Source organism: Merops nubicus, unplaced genomic scaffold (genome assembly GCF_000691845.1).
Source record: "Merops nubicus isolate BGI_N331 unplaced genomic scaffold, ASM69184v1 scaffold16889, whole genome shotgun sequence".
NCBI classification, from domain to species: domain Eukaryota; kingdom Metazoa; phylum Chordata; class Aves; order Coraciiformes; family Meropidae; genus Merops; species Merops nubicus.
The window spans coordinates 103,985-120,182 of NW_008633235.1; the positions used below are offsets into that span (position 1 = coordinate 103,985).

At 39.7% G+C, this 16,198-nt stretch overlaps 1 protein-coding gene across 1 annotated transcript in view; it reads right to left on the minus strand.

The window, feature by feature from the left end:
• XYLB (xylulokinase homolog (H. influenzae)) overlaps positions 1–15,027 on the minus strand; it is a gene marked incomplete at its 5' end in the record, with an annotated part of 80,787 nt that extends 65,760 nt beyond the window's left edge. The window contains 7 exons of the mRNA XM_008948197.1: positions 4,884–4,956; positions 7,329–7,394; positions 8,606–8,734; positions 10,772–10,858; positions 12,446–12,526; positions 13,956–14,025; positions 14,945–15,027. Of these exons, the coding sequence (XP_008946445.1) occupies positions 4,884–4,956; positions 7,329–7,394; positions 8,606–8,734; positions 10,772–10,858; positions 12,446–12,526; positions 13,956–14,025; positions 14,945–15,027 (589 nt within the window). The remainder of the gene's footprint in view (positions 1–4,883; positions 4,957–7,328; positions 7,395–8,605; positions 8,735–10,771; positions 10,859–12,445; positions 12,527–13,955; positions 14,026–14,944) is intronic.
• Positions 15,028–16,198: the final 1,171 nt, after the last annotated feature.

Below are 16,198 nucleotides of genomic sequence, written 5' to 3' on the forward strand. Positions count from 1 at the left end.
CTTTCCTCTGCTCCTACCTTTGAACAGAGTATCACATAAGCTTCTAAATCCATGCTGACTAATCTTCCTCTGTATCATTAGTTCCTTCTTCAGAGATGACAAAATAAAGGTTTAGAAGAAAAAAAAAAAAAAAAAGTGAAAAGCAAGAGGTCTCAAACATAGCCTCTAATTTTGAGGCTAATTTGGGAAGCCCAGTTTTGAATACTAAAGTCATGATTTTCAAAAGTGCTGAACAGCCCAGTTGAAATCTGCAACACCTGCAAGTGAGCAAAACCTCTAAAGTCTAGATTCTGTGAAGTGAATTATGGCTTGCAAAAGCCTAGGTAGGTGATTTAGACACTTATTTCCTCAGCAGAACTATCACTAGATCTGATGAAGCACTGTGCAGGTTTTTTTGGGTTTTCCTTCCTTTTTCCTCACTATTTTACATCTGGTTTAAAAGTTAATTGAAGTTGGTTAGTGGACAAATCTGTGTAACATATGAGCACTCCACATCCCTTGCTTACATTTCTAACATGCCTTTAATTGCACATTTCATTAGACTTGAAAATCTGTGCGTGTTTCTGGTTAGTACTGTTTAGGGACAGATTAGTCTTATTCTAGATTAACAACATTTTCATTTCAACGACTCCTTAGCCCACAGCTTCTTTATTTCAGAAACACAGCCACATTCTCAGCTGAGCACAGTGGAAAATCTGAAATTTACTTCCATTCAGGACATCTTTAAGCATTTTAAAGCACAAGGATGGTGAGGTTTACCCCGCGTTCAGTGGCTGTGGAACAAGACTATGCTTGTGATGCTAGGACACGGAGGAAAAGAGGGGATGTAACCCACATCTAACTTAAGAACATGAAAAACAGAATTAAATTTATTAGAAATCAACCTATCCCATTTCATTCAAATTAAACACACTTAAATTATGCGCTGGTTTATCTGGCCTATGATGTAACAGTAGGAATTTGAGAGAGCACAAAGTGCAACATGCCACCCACAGCCAAAAGGTGCATTTTCTTTTTCCACTGGCAAAACTGTCACCACCCACAGAAAAGGCATAAGGGGCCAGACTGACTCCAGCTTCTCTCAGTTCTCTACATGAGATCACTCTCACATCTAACCATCCCCTCCTTCCAGGAGTAAACAGAATCCTTCCAGGGTGAAGAGAGCCCAGCATCACTGCCTGCACTTCCCAGAGGCAGAGGGTGTGAGCAGCCTCCTGTTCCAAGCTCTCAGGCATAACAAGGCTTTCTACAAGGAAATATGTAAATCTATACATTGTCCTAGAAAAGTCCCTAATTTAAAAGGCTAAGAACCCGTTCGTTAAATTAAATTAAAAAGAAAATTTTTAAATAAATAGGCATATTACTAGAGAAAGGTTAGTTGCTGTTTTCTGTGGGTTTGGTTTTTTTTTAAAATCCTTTCCCCTCCCAACTCCACAGGCCTAGAGAAATGTTTAACCAGTATCCTCCCAAGGCAATTTTTCAAGACATAAGGACAGCCTCCAATCTTTCCTGCACAAAACAGGAAAAACACTAACCTTTATAACTCAAAAGCTCTGAGTTTATATTAATAACACTTTTTTTGGCTGGTAGATAGAGAGGCAAAAAGACTTTAATTTGCCCTGAGAAAAGAAAGATGAGTTTATTTCCCCCTCCCTCAGAAACTCATTTAAAAGATATGAAACAACTATCTTACAAGAACTATTAATCTGCTGGCCTGGACTCATCCTATCCAACTGTGGGCACTTGCATGGGAATCCCTAGTCAGCAGAAAATCAAAACCAAAGCTGAATGCTCCCTGGAACCAATTCTCTTCCTCCTTTTGACTGTACAGGGAGCGATGCACAGCAAGTTCCTAACCCACACACCTCGAGTCATGATCTACACCACTGTTTAACAAATAAAATAAGTAATAATCTGAGAACTAAGGGGGGGGGGAAATGGAAAAAAAAAAAAAGAAACAAAAATCAAAGGCAGCCCTTTGACTTGTCACTCCAAATGGATATCCCATCAGTAATGAAGGTCAATAGCCAAGGCCATGGCCTAATAAGCACTGAGGAAAGGGTCAATACATGGATTAATAGGATGCAGTATTTCACTGGAGGCACCAATGACTTTTAACATAAAATGACAAGGAACACAATCAGGACTTGCTATTATTTGCTACATACACAAAAAAAAGTGTAAGTGCTTCAGCACCGGGCGGGGCAGGTAGAGAAAAAACCCAAACACTTTCATTATAAAGATCAACCAATGCAGGCTAACTGGTTCTATTAATCAACAAACTGAAGATCAATATTTGCATGCATTCATAAGCAGCTAAGTGCATCTGTATTGCAGCACTCAGATTGCCTTTTCAGTGAGCTAAAACTGTGAGCCATGTAGCTCTGCTGACACCACACAGGCTACATTAGGAGTAAATTCAGCCCACCCTGCCTCCTTTTCAAAAGGCTCCCCTTCAAAGCATCCTTGTCTGATAGAACAACAAAACCAAGTATGCTAAGCTATGATTTGCCTAAGGCTCTTAGAAAAGCATTTCAAATGATGAAGCTTCTCCAGGTCAAGAGCTGAATCGCTGTTCTTTAAGGTGTCTTCTAAAAGAAACAATGCCTCAAGTGTTCAAGTTGTTTAGGTCCCAAATGTATCTTACTTTTAACATCTGCACAACATAAATGAAAATCATTCTTCATTCCACCAGAATGTAATTTGATTTTTTTTTTTAATCAATCACCTAGGGTGCTCAGCCATTCAACGAGGAACGATTTGAACCTTACAAGATTGGACCTTTAAAAAGGAAAAAAAAAAAAAAATCTGAAACTGAATAGCACATTTCCTACAATAACCTGCAAATTTAGAGAGATAAGTTATTGAGCACAGCTAAACAATTTGACAGGGTCTTTTAAAGACAATATGACCTGAAGTTAAACCTACAGAAATGAAGAATAGGTCTATTATCTGAACATTATTTTGAGAGATGCATTTTAAGCTACAAAATACAGGTGCAACATAAAAGATCAAGTGAATTGCAAGAAATTGTAAATGACAATAAAACAAGTTTTTCAGCTGGATCCAAATAACTACTGCATACTTTATAATTATATTTTATTACTGGAATTAGAATTCTCTCTCATTATGTTAACAGAGGAAAGGAATGAACACAAAATATAGCTTACAACGCCAAAAAGAAAAACTTTTGTCTTGTAAAGAGAACTACAACATCCTGCTTAGTTCTCTTATCTTTTTCCACACAAAGATTTAATAATCTTACACGCTCTGAAGAGCAGATAACATTTATTCGTGTTCTGTAAATATCCTGAGGTGTAACAGAACAGGCTCTCCTACAGCTCTTTGAAAAATCCAATAAGTTTTCTAAGAAAATCTTCCAACGAAGCAAATTTTCATTTTCTTTAGTTTAAAATGTTTGGGTTTTCAATTGGACACAGACACTTTCTGGAGGGTGGAGAGGGCTCTCCCTCACTTACTTCCAAATAGAAAAGGCAGATGTAGAATTAGGAAAAAAAAAAAAAAAGGCAAAACTAAGATTTTTTTTTTTTCTAATGCTTATAATTTTAAACATTTCAAGTACATTATTCAATGAAAATTAACACTTCATTCTCACTGAAAAATAAAATTTAAAAAAACAACATATGTCCTTATCAGAAGTACCTTGAAGACCTTACCATCTCTCTTTGAAACCCAGTATATGGAGCTAGTTCTGTGGTTTGCTCTGCAGCTGAAGTGCTCAGTATTTGGGCCTACTGAAGGCCAAACTGCAAATCTCCACAGAGTTAGGGTTGCCAATAACACACACAAAAAAAATTCAGCTGTGAAAATGCATGGCTTGCAAAACAGGACCAGAAGACAGAGGTAATAATCTCACAACTGCTGCAAAATAAGCACAGATTGCCTTGCAATTTTTAAGGTCTCAAGTACAACTGGGAGATCTGATATTGAATAAGTTGTCCATTACCTAAAATTGAGGTGTCTTGCCTTTTCCTATCAGCTTTGATGGAACAACAAAGGAGAAAAAATGACTTGGTCTTAACACATGGGTGTCAACTATGGCTCTATAATGCAAAAATTCCTTAGAGAGCCTTGATATCTAACCTTTCACTCTGAAATGTATCTTCTCTTAGTTTCAGAGCAGGAATCAAAAACGCTATTTAGGAATAACAGCACAGCTCCCCAGGAAAATGGTTTCCTTTGTAATTGCCATTTTAAATTGCCATTTAAAAGCTGGATAATGGAGATAACACACAACAGAAAAGAAGAGATGCTATCCCTGTCACATTTTCTTTGTTATGATGAATAGAGAGATATGGAAGGTTAAAAGTTTTTTAACTTTTTTTTTTTTTTTTTCACTTGGTTTATGCTGTTTTCTCTGGTTCATTTTCAAAAGAAATTCCTGTTGTAGGTACATACTCCATCTAGGTGTGGGGGGGAAATAATCACAATATATGTCTTGTTCACATCCTGTGCAACTCAGAGCTAAGCCAGCAAAACCAAAGAACAAATATCTGAATTATGAAATCTCGTTTAAAAATCCACAACTTTTTCATGCATTTAAATAGATATTTCAACAGTCCTTTATACATCATAAAGTAATGAAAAAAGGTGCCATTTCATTCAAGAAAATTTTCTGTGGAACCATTTCATAGAAATGGGAATCATAGCATGATGGGGATAAATAAGCACGGCTGACAGCACTATCAAGAGTAGCAACAAATTGAAAGGAATAACTTAGCTTAAAATCTAATATACTTGTCATTAAAGTTTAAAGACTGAAAATAAATAGCAGAGACCTTGTCCCCCTCTTATGTAAGATGGGGGTGGAGAGGAAAATCTTCCTGTTGAATTGTTACTACCAGAAAAGCCCACGCACTTACCATCGCTGTAATCAATGGGTGCGTAAGCTCCTAGGAAAAGGGAAGCTGCAAAACTACTCACCAAAGAGATTCTCTGAAAGAAAAAGTGTGAAATAGTGAGTCCTATCAGTATTCACTTCAAAGAAACTAAATAATTAACTAATTGGAAGCAGTAAATGGTAAGAGATGCTTAATATTAGGCACAGAAAGCACACAGAAATACACCTAGAGCTACTGAGTTCTATCTTACTGCCTAAGTAATACAGCAGATCTCAATCTAAAAGTAACCCAGTGAGAAAAGATGTTAATAGCTTTGCATTCTGAAACATGCAAAACACACCTAGTACATTAGCAGACCTTATGTTATCATGAATTAATTTACAGCTTCTGGGTATCACAGAATCTCATTTCAAGGAAAAACACTTACTAAGGAAAAAAAACAAACAAACAAACAAAAAAACCCTGTCTGTTGATGACAGGGGAAATGCCCAGAAACCATGCACTGCTTCAGCCAGAGCACAGGTCTGCAAGATTTTTAGCACCTCTGGCAAGGCTCTGCTAGCACCTTTCCATGAACTCTTTCATTGCTCCCAGCTGAAACCCCAGACCTCCCAGGAGTTACTCCCAGGAGATGCTAATAATCAGCTTTGAACTGAACCACTCCCTGCAGCTCTGCCTCAGGGTATGTTCCAAGGATGCATTAAATCCAGCTGCAGGGCTCCTAATGCTGGCCCACAAATGCCCTGCCCACCTGACACAACACACTGATCCAACACGGACTTGCTTCCACTTCACATCTGCTACACAAACTACCAAGTGTGTAGCTTGGCTACCATGAAGCTTTCTGCATGATCAAATCTTATCTGTTCCCAAGAAGCTGGTAGAAAAGCTGGCAAATTCCTTATTGTGTGCTCTGACTAATCCAGGAGAAATACCTTTGTCACCCAGTAACTAATCAGAATCAAATCTCTACTGGTCATGTGTGCCAGCAGTGACAGGTTTTCTATTAATGATCACAGAACCACTGCATCCCATGGCATTCAAAGACAGACTATAGCCAGAGCTCTCTGAGGGGGTTATAATGGCCAGGAAACTTAATGATGCACTTGCTCTTCACACATCTCTCCCCAAGAATGTATCACACTGTGCTTAAACAATGAAGGCCTACCTTCTGTGGTGCCCCAGTGGGCACTACCTGCCTGAAATGGAAGGAAAAGGATGAAGTTAAACTGTGAATCCACCAGTTTAGCCAGCTGACCTACAGAAGGAAAAGCATCCAGCTTCCACATTGAGACTGCTGAGCTGCTAAGTGCTTCTTGAAGGGCCCCAAGAGCAACTTTGGCATAGAGATATGTGTACTTCAACACAACATCTTGGATATCTTTTACTGCTAACAGGTGCCATCAGTGCAACCAGCCCTCCATGTCTGAATTTGGTCTACCTAGTTCTCAGTTCCACAGACCCACTGCCCCCCCATTAACATATCCTTCTCTAAATTTAGTTATAATCTTACGCTCAGGCTGTATTAGTGTTCTGCTTCATGCCACACCTCACTAGCGTAAACATTATACAAGGAAAATGTCCTAAGGAAAAAAAGAAATTCTAAAAATGAACCATACTCCCACAAAACACAGAGTCAACTTTGCAACTCACTCCCCCATCAAATTGTTTCATGCAGGGATGAGCTCTTAAAAACCACAAAAAAAATGTGATCAATGCTATCAAGATTGGCTGTAATACAGAAACAGGAGCAGCATGACTTCTCAGGTCTGGATGTTTGGCATATTCTAATCACAGGACCGGAGTCCTCTTATTTACACCACATTGGCATTGAGTTTTCACCTTGCTTCAACCCATGACATTTCAGTCATAGGTAGATTGAGACTCAACAAACCGAAAGAGTCATGGAATTGCGAGCTGATTCCTGAAAATTAAAAATCAGAAGGAAACCAACTACACAATGCAATTAATTTGTAATAGTGGAATGAAAGTACCTCATCAAGTGAAAAAAGTATGAAAAAAGGCTGGAAGTAATTGCAGGTTTTTCCTAGACACATCCATGTGGATGCCAGCTTTGTATGGCAGAGCAATCACATTCCTGCATGTAACTGGCCAGTTCTAAATATGAAAATTTCAACTGTCTGCTTAATTACCTGCTTGTGCTCAAACTGCTGTAAATACAATTTATTACCACTCAAAGTCTATTTTTTTCAAACTTCTTCCACAATGCAACCTGCTGTGTTAAATATAACATTTAAGAAAGAATTCATGCCACATTTTTATCTGCCTAGCGACCAATAATTTAACATAACAAAAAATAATCAAATTTTCAATTTTAATCTCAAAATCAAACACAAGAATCAAATATAGTCTTCAGTAAAAACATCTGTAGAAACATTCCCACAGAATTAATTTTCAAAGACTTTCAACTCTCTGTTCCAATAAGTGTATTGAAGTAGAGCCAACCTCAGTTTGCATGTAGACCTCAGGATTCTGGCTGTAAATCTTTGCTATCTGGTTTCCTGTAAAACGCTGAGAAAGAAATGCAAATGCTTAGAAACACAAACCCTAAATGGAGTCAATAATCATTAACTCTGTGTAATGAGTTCAGAACATTGCACTTTGGATATTTAATTTGCCTGATGCATGATGAAAGTCAGTGCACAGCAGGCAGTCTGCACTGAACAGGCTATAACGCATGGTCTCATTATGAGAATTTTGCTCACCTTTTGAAAAAAAAAGAAGAGCATGTGAAAAAGCATTACTATCCATAATTTACATTTCAGAAATGACAGTTCAGTGGGATGAATCACACTTATTCTGTGCACAGCAAGCAGCACAATTCAAATGCTGCCTTCAAATCCTTGAAAAGGTTTAAGCTACCCACCCTATGTACCTCTCTGTGAGGCAAAGCAGGAGCAGGAATTGGGAGCCAAGCACAAAGAAGCAACTCCAGCACAGGCTCATGATACTTTAAGAACAATGCAGGGATGAAAAATAATTATATCAAATAACTGAAACCTTAACCTTTAGCAATTTAAAAATAAACTGTTAGTGGTATACAAAGTCTGATTTCAACACCGGCCATAAACCCTGCATTATGATTCAAAAACAGAATCAGCAATCTGGGAGGTTAGAGCCTTATTCTGTTGAACCAATCGTAAGAGCAGCCAGGTGCTGAGATGCCTGCAGGGCAGCCCTGATCCCACTCCACAACTTGTTGTCAAGAGAGGGAAGTGTCAGGAAGAGGAGATAAGTCACAGAGTACTCTCTCTTGAGACCATCCCAAACTGCTGGAACACCTCTCTCAGGTCAACAGCTTCTTGTTAGCCTTCAGGGAACATTAAAGGGCCAGTCTCTTAATTGCAGAAGTAACCTAGAGTAGCGACCCACAAAGAGGGGATCCACATAGCCCCAAGCAAACCTATAACACGAACTGGGCTGCCATCCCAATAGAAATATGGCTGCACAGGAGCAACCAGGGCAGAACCAGGCCCTGACACCAAAGGCAACAGCTCACCCCAGCTGCTTCCTGCAGCAAAATTTCCAGTGTTCACCCAATTTCACTTAAAAATTTCCACATCTTTCTTTGTTTGACTACTACAAAGCAGAGTATCATTGGAGTTTCTTCCAAAACTCTTTCATGGTTAATGGTTGACCATTATCTGCTGTGGTACCACTGCAATGGCAGAATTGTTTCTATCACAAGACTGCTGAGGACTTTCTTCCCCGCTGCTCCTTACCTCATAGGCTCGAGAACCAGTGATACTTGTTAGGTGCTCTGCTCCCCCCACAGCCTTCTCCAGAGCACTGCACTGGGAAGCTGTGCTAGAATCCATCCAGATGGGGCTCTCACTGACAGAAAAACAGCCCTGCAACAAACCAGATCCTTTAGCAGCAAGCCAGAAGCTCTAAGTCCCTGCTAGAGTAATAGCAATACAGCAGACCTACACATCAACTTTCTGGTATCCTTTCCATAATTATGAGAAAGAGGCTCTTGGGCAGTGTATTGGTCAGTGGTGAAAAGTTTAACCCAAACTTCACATCAGAGGGAAGCAACAGGCTTTTTGCTGCTGTTACCAAACACAACCTGCAGCACACTGTCTACTGCATATACCTTGCAGCATGATGTGTCAGTATGCTCCTTTGATAGCCAAAGCCCCAGGCCCTTTTATGCAAGTTCAGCCCATTTTTTGGAACATCTCTGAACAATCACATTATCTTTCCACAGCTTTACTAACAGGTTTCTCTTTAATGACTGGCATAACCATTTGGAAATGCAGCTGAGGATTAGTACATCACCAGAGAGTATTTAATTCCATTTCCATGAGTCTTCAACAGATATTTCCAAAATTAATCATTTAACAGATCAGTTACATAAATGTCTCCCTTTCAATATACAACTGTCCTTTCTGATATTAAAGTAAAGAAGGTAAGGCTCTTCAAGAGGAAAGCTGATTCCTTTCTACCTTTATTTTTAAATAGAAGTTTACCAAGTCTGTGTTCAAAACCTACCAACCACACGGAACAAAATGTTGAGGTTCAGTAATGTCTGGCACCCTCACAGGAAAGAATTTTTTCCTTATGTTCAGATAGAACTTCCTGTGTTCTAGTTTGTGTCCACTGCCCCTTGTCCTGTCACTGGGCACAAGTTGAAAGAGTCTGGCTCCACCCTCTTGACATCTGCCCTTTAGATATGGATGAGCATTGAAAAGATTCCCATTCAGTCTTCTCTTCTCTGGGTTAACAGACCCAGATCCTTCAGCCAGTCCTTGTCACAGAGCTGCTCCAGTCCCCTCATCATCTTTGCAGCCCTCCACTGGACTCTCTCCAGTAGTTCCCTGTCTCTTTTCTACTGGGAAGCCCAAAATTGGACACAGTACCCCAGATGTGGCCTGTCCTGGTTTGGGACAGAACAGAATTAATTCTGCTCAGTGATTTTGCTTTTCAGCTAAAGCTCTTCTAACTGCATTTAACAGCATATTTTTGCAGACAGTGTCTGCTTCTAGCAGTGATAACACTAGATAATGGATTGGTGTGCAGACCAAAGTCACTGCTAAATCCTGTGTACCACACAGAGGGGACAGAAAGTAAAGGCTGCACCTGCAGGGAGGAGCAGACAAGACAAGTGACCCTAAATTCACCAATGGGGTATTATATCTCATATCCCTCATGTTCAGTATAACGCTGAGGGATCACAAGGGTCAAGCCCTTCTGATTTCCTTCCTCCCTCTTGTTGATCCTTCTACAGAGAGCATCCAAGGAGGACTTCACCCATCCTGCCTCTGATCCCAAGCCATGTGTTCCTGAACCAAGTCCAGAATCCAGCTCCTGTACCCAGTTGCCCTCTGTGGCTGAGTCCAGCCTGAGACATTTCCCCAGGTCCTGCTCTTCAGCTGGGGGTGACAGTGACATATTGCCATCAGGGGGGAGCTGGGCTCAATTATGGTTATTTTTGGTTTGGTTTGGTTTTGGTTGTTTGTTTGTATTTGTTTGGGGTTTTTTTTAATATATTCCATTTTAGTAGTAGTATTGTTCTCATGAAAGCTGTTCCACTTTTCCAATCAAAAAGTCTCTCTCCCTTATTCCCTTTCCCTTTTGGAGGGGAGAGGAGTTGACAGAGAGCATCTGTTACAGGTCTGGGGGCAGCCCTGCCCCTAATGCATGACATGGCCTCACTAGGGCAGAGCAGAGGGGGAGGAGAACCAACCTGGACCTGCTGGCCAAAATCTTCTTAGTGCACTGTCACTCAGGAGAAAAGGAAATGCCAAAAGCCCAGGAGCTACCAGTACCTTTCATGTCATGCTCAAGGGCATGCACCTCAGCCACACAAGAGGGAAGGTTTGCCAGGAGAAGAGCAGTGTGTAAGGATCACAGCAGTGACAGTGTAGCTCTTTCATGCACGTTACCTTTAGTGACTGATGTAAAGGCAGTTTGGATGAGGCATTCTTCAAAATCTGGGCACTTCCTTCTTTCCAGTACACGCTCCCATGTTGCTGTAGGAAGTACAGAAACAGAAGCTGGAGATGCACTCTCAAGCCATGACATTCGTATCCTGATCTGAACTTCCAACTGTAAACAACAGAGGCTCCAAACCAGGACCCAAAAATGCACCTTTTCAAATACAGTGCCTCATTAAAAGACTCTTCTGAGATTGAGCAAAGCATATACTAAACCAGAAAAGGTAGAAGTCAAGAGACAACTATGATTTTGAACTGTAGCAACTTCTAGTGGGAACTATTATTACACTGCTAATGGCAGTGGCTACTTCCTTGAGGGCTCTTTGAGTTGTAGCCAGGGCTCTACAGTCAAGACCCTTAGTTCTGTGCTACTTCAGCACATCCCCAGATTCTTCAGTTACATGCCTGTCCCAGTCACCACTCACAGACTGCACAATATTGAGGTGGTTATTTAAGCTCCATCTCTCAAGTGGCTTCCTCAAGCCAGGCATCTCTAGTTCTGCACCTGCAGGACACTCTTGGCAAACTGTGAAGCATGACCCAGCAATCTGCTAACACTTCTGTTGACACCAAGTGCACGCAGAACCCCCTGGGCACAGAGTACTTGGCCACAGTGTCATCCCAACTGTATTTCACACACCTCTGCCATTTCTGCAGACAATCAAGACCAAGTTTGTCACTTCTTTGGGACTAACACTGGCATGAGTGCAGCTCTTCAGTGATCTGCAGCATAAAGACCAAGTTCTTCAAAGAGAAAAAGGAGAGAGACAACGTAGGCTGGAAGGAGGCAACTACATGAAATCTACTCTACCTGAAAGAACCTGAATATAGCACCAAGTTGATACCTCCAAGCTGTTAAAGGATGGGTAAAATAAAGGGAATATGGGCAATCTGGAAAGGCACTCCCTTTTTTCACTGGGGTTACTTGGCAGTCCCTAAATGCTGTTCCACTGCAGAATTCCTAACAGAGCCTTGATACCATCTATGATTTTCAAAAGCCACTTCACTCTGACTTGCAACTGAAACCAATGAAACATGGAGCAAGAGTTTTTATTAATTAGCCCCAGATATATCAAGATAAATAACCTATCCCTCGTGTGTCAGAGATTAGCTATCACTTTGTTGCTGTCCTCATCCTGAGTGTCATCTGTGAAAGTTAAAAAAGCCTTCCTTGTTTTACCAGAGTACTAGGAGACCAGCCAACTGACTAAATGTCAGGATGGGTTTTATAAATCTCAGGAATAAGGCATTAGGCACTACAGGCTAAATCACAGCAGCATCTTTGTAATTTCTTCATCAAAGACCATCATCATTTGGTTTTTGGTGTTCCAAGGCAGATCTCTATCCTAGCCAACAAACACTGGGCTCAACAGGACATTACCACACCTTTAGTAAACCCTGCTCCTCAGCATTTTTTATACCACATAGGCACAAGCACCTGAATATGGTGAAATTAAAAGGAATGTGCTTTTCAATGGATGCTTATATAGAAATTTTGATCTCACTTGCTGTCACTATTGTCATCTGCAATACAGTTATTTAAATTTCAGTTAGATCTGCCACAATACCTTATACTCTACTGAAGAAATTTAGTAAGACTTATTTTTCTCTTTATAAACTAACCTGGCCAGCACCAGACAAAGCTCTGACTTGAGAGAAGTTAAAGCCTGAAGACTTCATCTTTTCCAAAATCATATCCAGGGCCTACAAGAACAAACAGAATCAAGAATGACTGTAACGAGCTATCAAATTATGCATGCTCACCATCTCTGGAATTAAGCAGTAAATTCATGTCATCACCGATAAGACTTCATTGTTAGATAATGAAAAATTAGCTAATGACCATGGACTTCTCAAGAAGTTGCATAAATTAATTTACTAAGTAAGAGTCCATAAAAGAGAAGTTGAATCACACAGTGAAAAAAAAAAATCTTTATGCAAGTTGAATCACAAAGATTCATTCTTTGAAATCTAAATAATAGGCAAGAATTAATGAATTCCAGTTCATTAAAAAGCCACTCTCAAGAGTGCCAGACACAAAGCAAGATGATCTTTTTCTGTTCTTACTTTTGGAAATCTATGAAATCTTAATGGGATGCACTGTGCACCCCATCCTAAAGATGTTAGGTATCCTCAATACCACTGGCTCCAGTGTCAGTTGAAAACTCAGACACTCTTTAATATAAGGCAAATTCAAGTAAATTATAGCACTTCAATCATCACCTAGGTGAATTTTGGTTTTGCCACATCTTCCTGAAGTTTAAAGCCAAAAATTAATCCATCTTTACGTAGTTCCATTCCGATCAGCACTTCCCAGAATATCCTGGCATTTAGACCACTGCACAACATCAACATTTCCCTGAGAACATGATATACCTGTATCATCATATCCTTAATTTAATAATCACAACTGTTACTTTTCATCACGTTTCAAAAAACCAACTGTAAGGGTATTTACCAATCCTTTGTCAACTGCTGTGGATCACCAGCTGGGGGTTCTGTGACCTTTCAAATATCCAAACTATTCAAATCACACTAGTAAGACAAATGTATATAGTACCATGTGAGAGCAAGTGTTGTAGAATCTGCACAGAAGCAAGGGAGGCCTTCTTTTAAAACAGAAAAGAATGTTGTATATTAAAATAAACATCAGTCAAAGTGACCAGGAATCACTGAATATATTGCTCTTTAACCACTCTGCAGTTGAGACATCAAATGGTTAGCAAAGCTTATTCTAAAAAAAAAAAAAAAAAGGCATAAGTAACCTGGATGCTGGATGCTACAAAACCACAGATTTAAGGCAGGCAAAGTGGCACCTGCCCCTTTTGTGTATGAAACAAAATGATGAGGGAAAAAAAAGAATAGGGTTTATTTTCAAATAAAGGAAAGTCAAGAATTTCACACATCCAATAGTAAAGAGTGAAGAAACAAAGACTCAAAATGTTATCAGTCTGCACTATGTTTGCGGGTAACATCAATATTTGCATTCCAAGACACAGAGTAACATTTCAAGGAAACAGAATCAAGCAAAAGGACTATGTTTATTTGAAGGATGAGTTTCCCCATTGCTTAGGCCACATTTCCATGTCAGTAACAGCAAGGAAGAAGTTGAACTCTATAAAGCTTGTCATACCTTGACCCACATTAGCACAGGGGAAGTGACTGTCAGCCTGTCACTGTGAATATAGACTCCACCTTGAGTCCTACAGAAAAATGGTATTTTCTCTTAGTAAATTCAGCAATTTTTTTTCCCTGTCAAGCAAAGTTCTTCAACTTTATTAATAACCAAACAGAGTTTGTGATGCTTTTATGTTAAAAGTAAGGTAATGATCAGTGTTTGAAACCTGAAAAAGTAAAAGCCAGCTCCTAGGATGTGACACAAAAGATGTTTGACACAATTGCAAAGCAAATGATTTGCAAGGAAAGGCTCCAATCCTTTAGTAAGATCTGTGACAGACTCCAATGCTATTACAGCTCGTTGGCTCCATGTAATTCAGTTATTTTTAACTTTCCTAACTGTCACCAACTGTGCCTTGAACCTAGAAGATTAAATTCAATTTTTGCTGTTAAATATCAGGTAAATAAATGTGTTTCATTGAAACTTCTAACTACAGAGGGTGACATTTGTAAATTCTTGTCTGTAACTGAAGTAAGCAAATACTGTCCTCCTACATCTTACTGTGAGACTTGGAACAACTGAGTTTGTCTCTAAATGCCTTTTATAAGTTCCCCTGATGGAATTTACTTGCTGTTATCACAGCATTCCACCCTGAGACAAAGGCAGTGCTTATTTCTGTGCCCCAAAAAGCAACAGTCATGTCCAAAAGTCTGAAATCCCAAAAGAAAAAAATAAGGTTTATTTATGCATTATACTTTGGGGTAGATTTTTAAAATGTATTTCCTGAAGGAAGTTCTTGCCATATTTACATACCAAGGAAGGCAAGAGCATATACTACCCTTGGCAAGCATGAAACATGAACATGGCATAAACTTTTTCCACACACATGGAAAAAGTCTTATTGATATGTCAATAGCACCAATTACAGCAACAGCCCCACCCCACCCAGCCCCATCTCCAAAGTTCTAAATAATATTATATAAGTAAAATACAAAATAACTTACTTAAATTCCGGAAGGTCTTTATCAAAATGAACATTATCCTCATAAATGACTCTCAGCTGTTCATCAATAGCAATGACTTTCAGCTAGAAAATATAAAACAAGATATTAACAAAACCTAACAATAATTAAATAGCACTGAAAACTCATTTATAATAATTTAATTCCCACAGACAAAACAGGAAAGATCATCCGAACCCATACAACTCACTGCAAGTATGGGAACAATTTCACATTAAAGATGTGACATCTCCAGCATGCTACCCATTCAAAAACATGTACATTTGTCTGCTCACACTCCCCTCCTCCCATTTTCTCTCTCCTTAAACTCCGGAGATAGAGATGCAGGCAAAAGAACAGCATGCAAATTACCAGGTTTGTAGCTTGCATCCTGGTAATGACTTCCAATTTATGCAAAGAATGCAGTACCTTAAAGATGCCATGAGCTTGTTTTTGCCCCACCTTACCCAAGAACCTAACAGACCCTCTAGATACCTTGAGGATCTTCCCCACTCCCCAGATGGTGAGTAAATCAAACCACTGCCGTGTGGCAACGCTCAGAGGGCATTACAGAAGTTTGCACCATATGGAAAGCCAACATCCCAAACACGTAACTCCATAAAGCTGAGCTTTCTTGTAAGCACAAACTAGAAGAGTAGCACAGCTTTTCCTCCTCTATCTGCACTCAAGTTTACCTCATACAAAAGAAAAACCTTAAGAAAACTACTAACAACCTATAAGAAAAGCAGGAAGGTAGCTTACATTCTGCAGGTGTTTCAACAAGGGATAGAGTGCAAACTGCAGCTAAAGGAACAGATTTAAAAAAAATCTGACGAAGACTAAGTCATCTCAAAGAGTTGCATTCAAAGAACCAGAAATCCCCACTTCAGCCATACTCACGCAGGGCCCTTATTTATGCACTGGCACAACTCATTAATGATCTGATAACCCTCCACTAGCTCAAAAGTGACCCTGAGCCACTGCAGCCAAGTTGGCTTTCTGCTTGCAGCATGTCCCCTTAAAATACTCTTGATAACCTAACCTGGATGTGTCTGCCTAAGCTCCCAAACTTCAGCAGCGCCCTAATGAACTGATTTACGCTCATACACCTATTTTAACCACCATCAGGCCTAAGTACAACTTGGGCAGTTTCTATGCGCTGTAGCAATACTTGACTGTGCCAATAAATCATAATTTCAGGAAGCCACTTGAGCACACAGGTTTCCAGTCCTACTAATCTTGATTCACCCAAGGCCA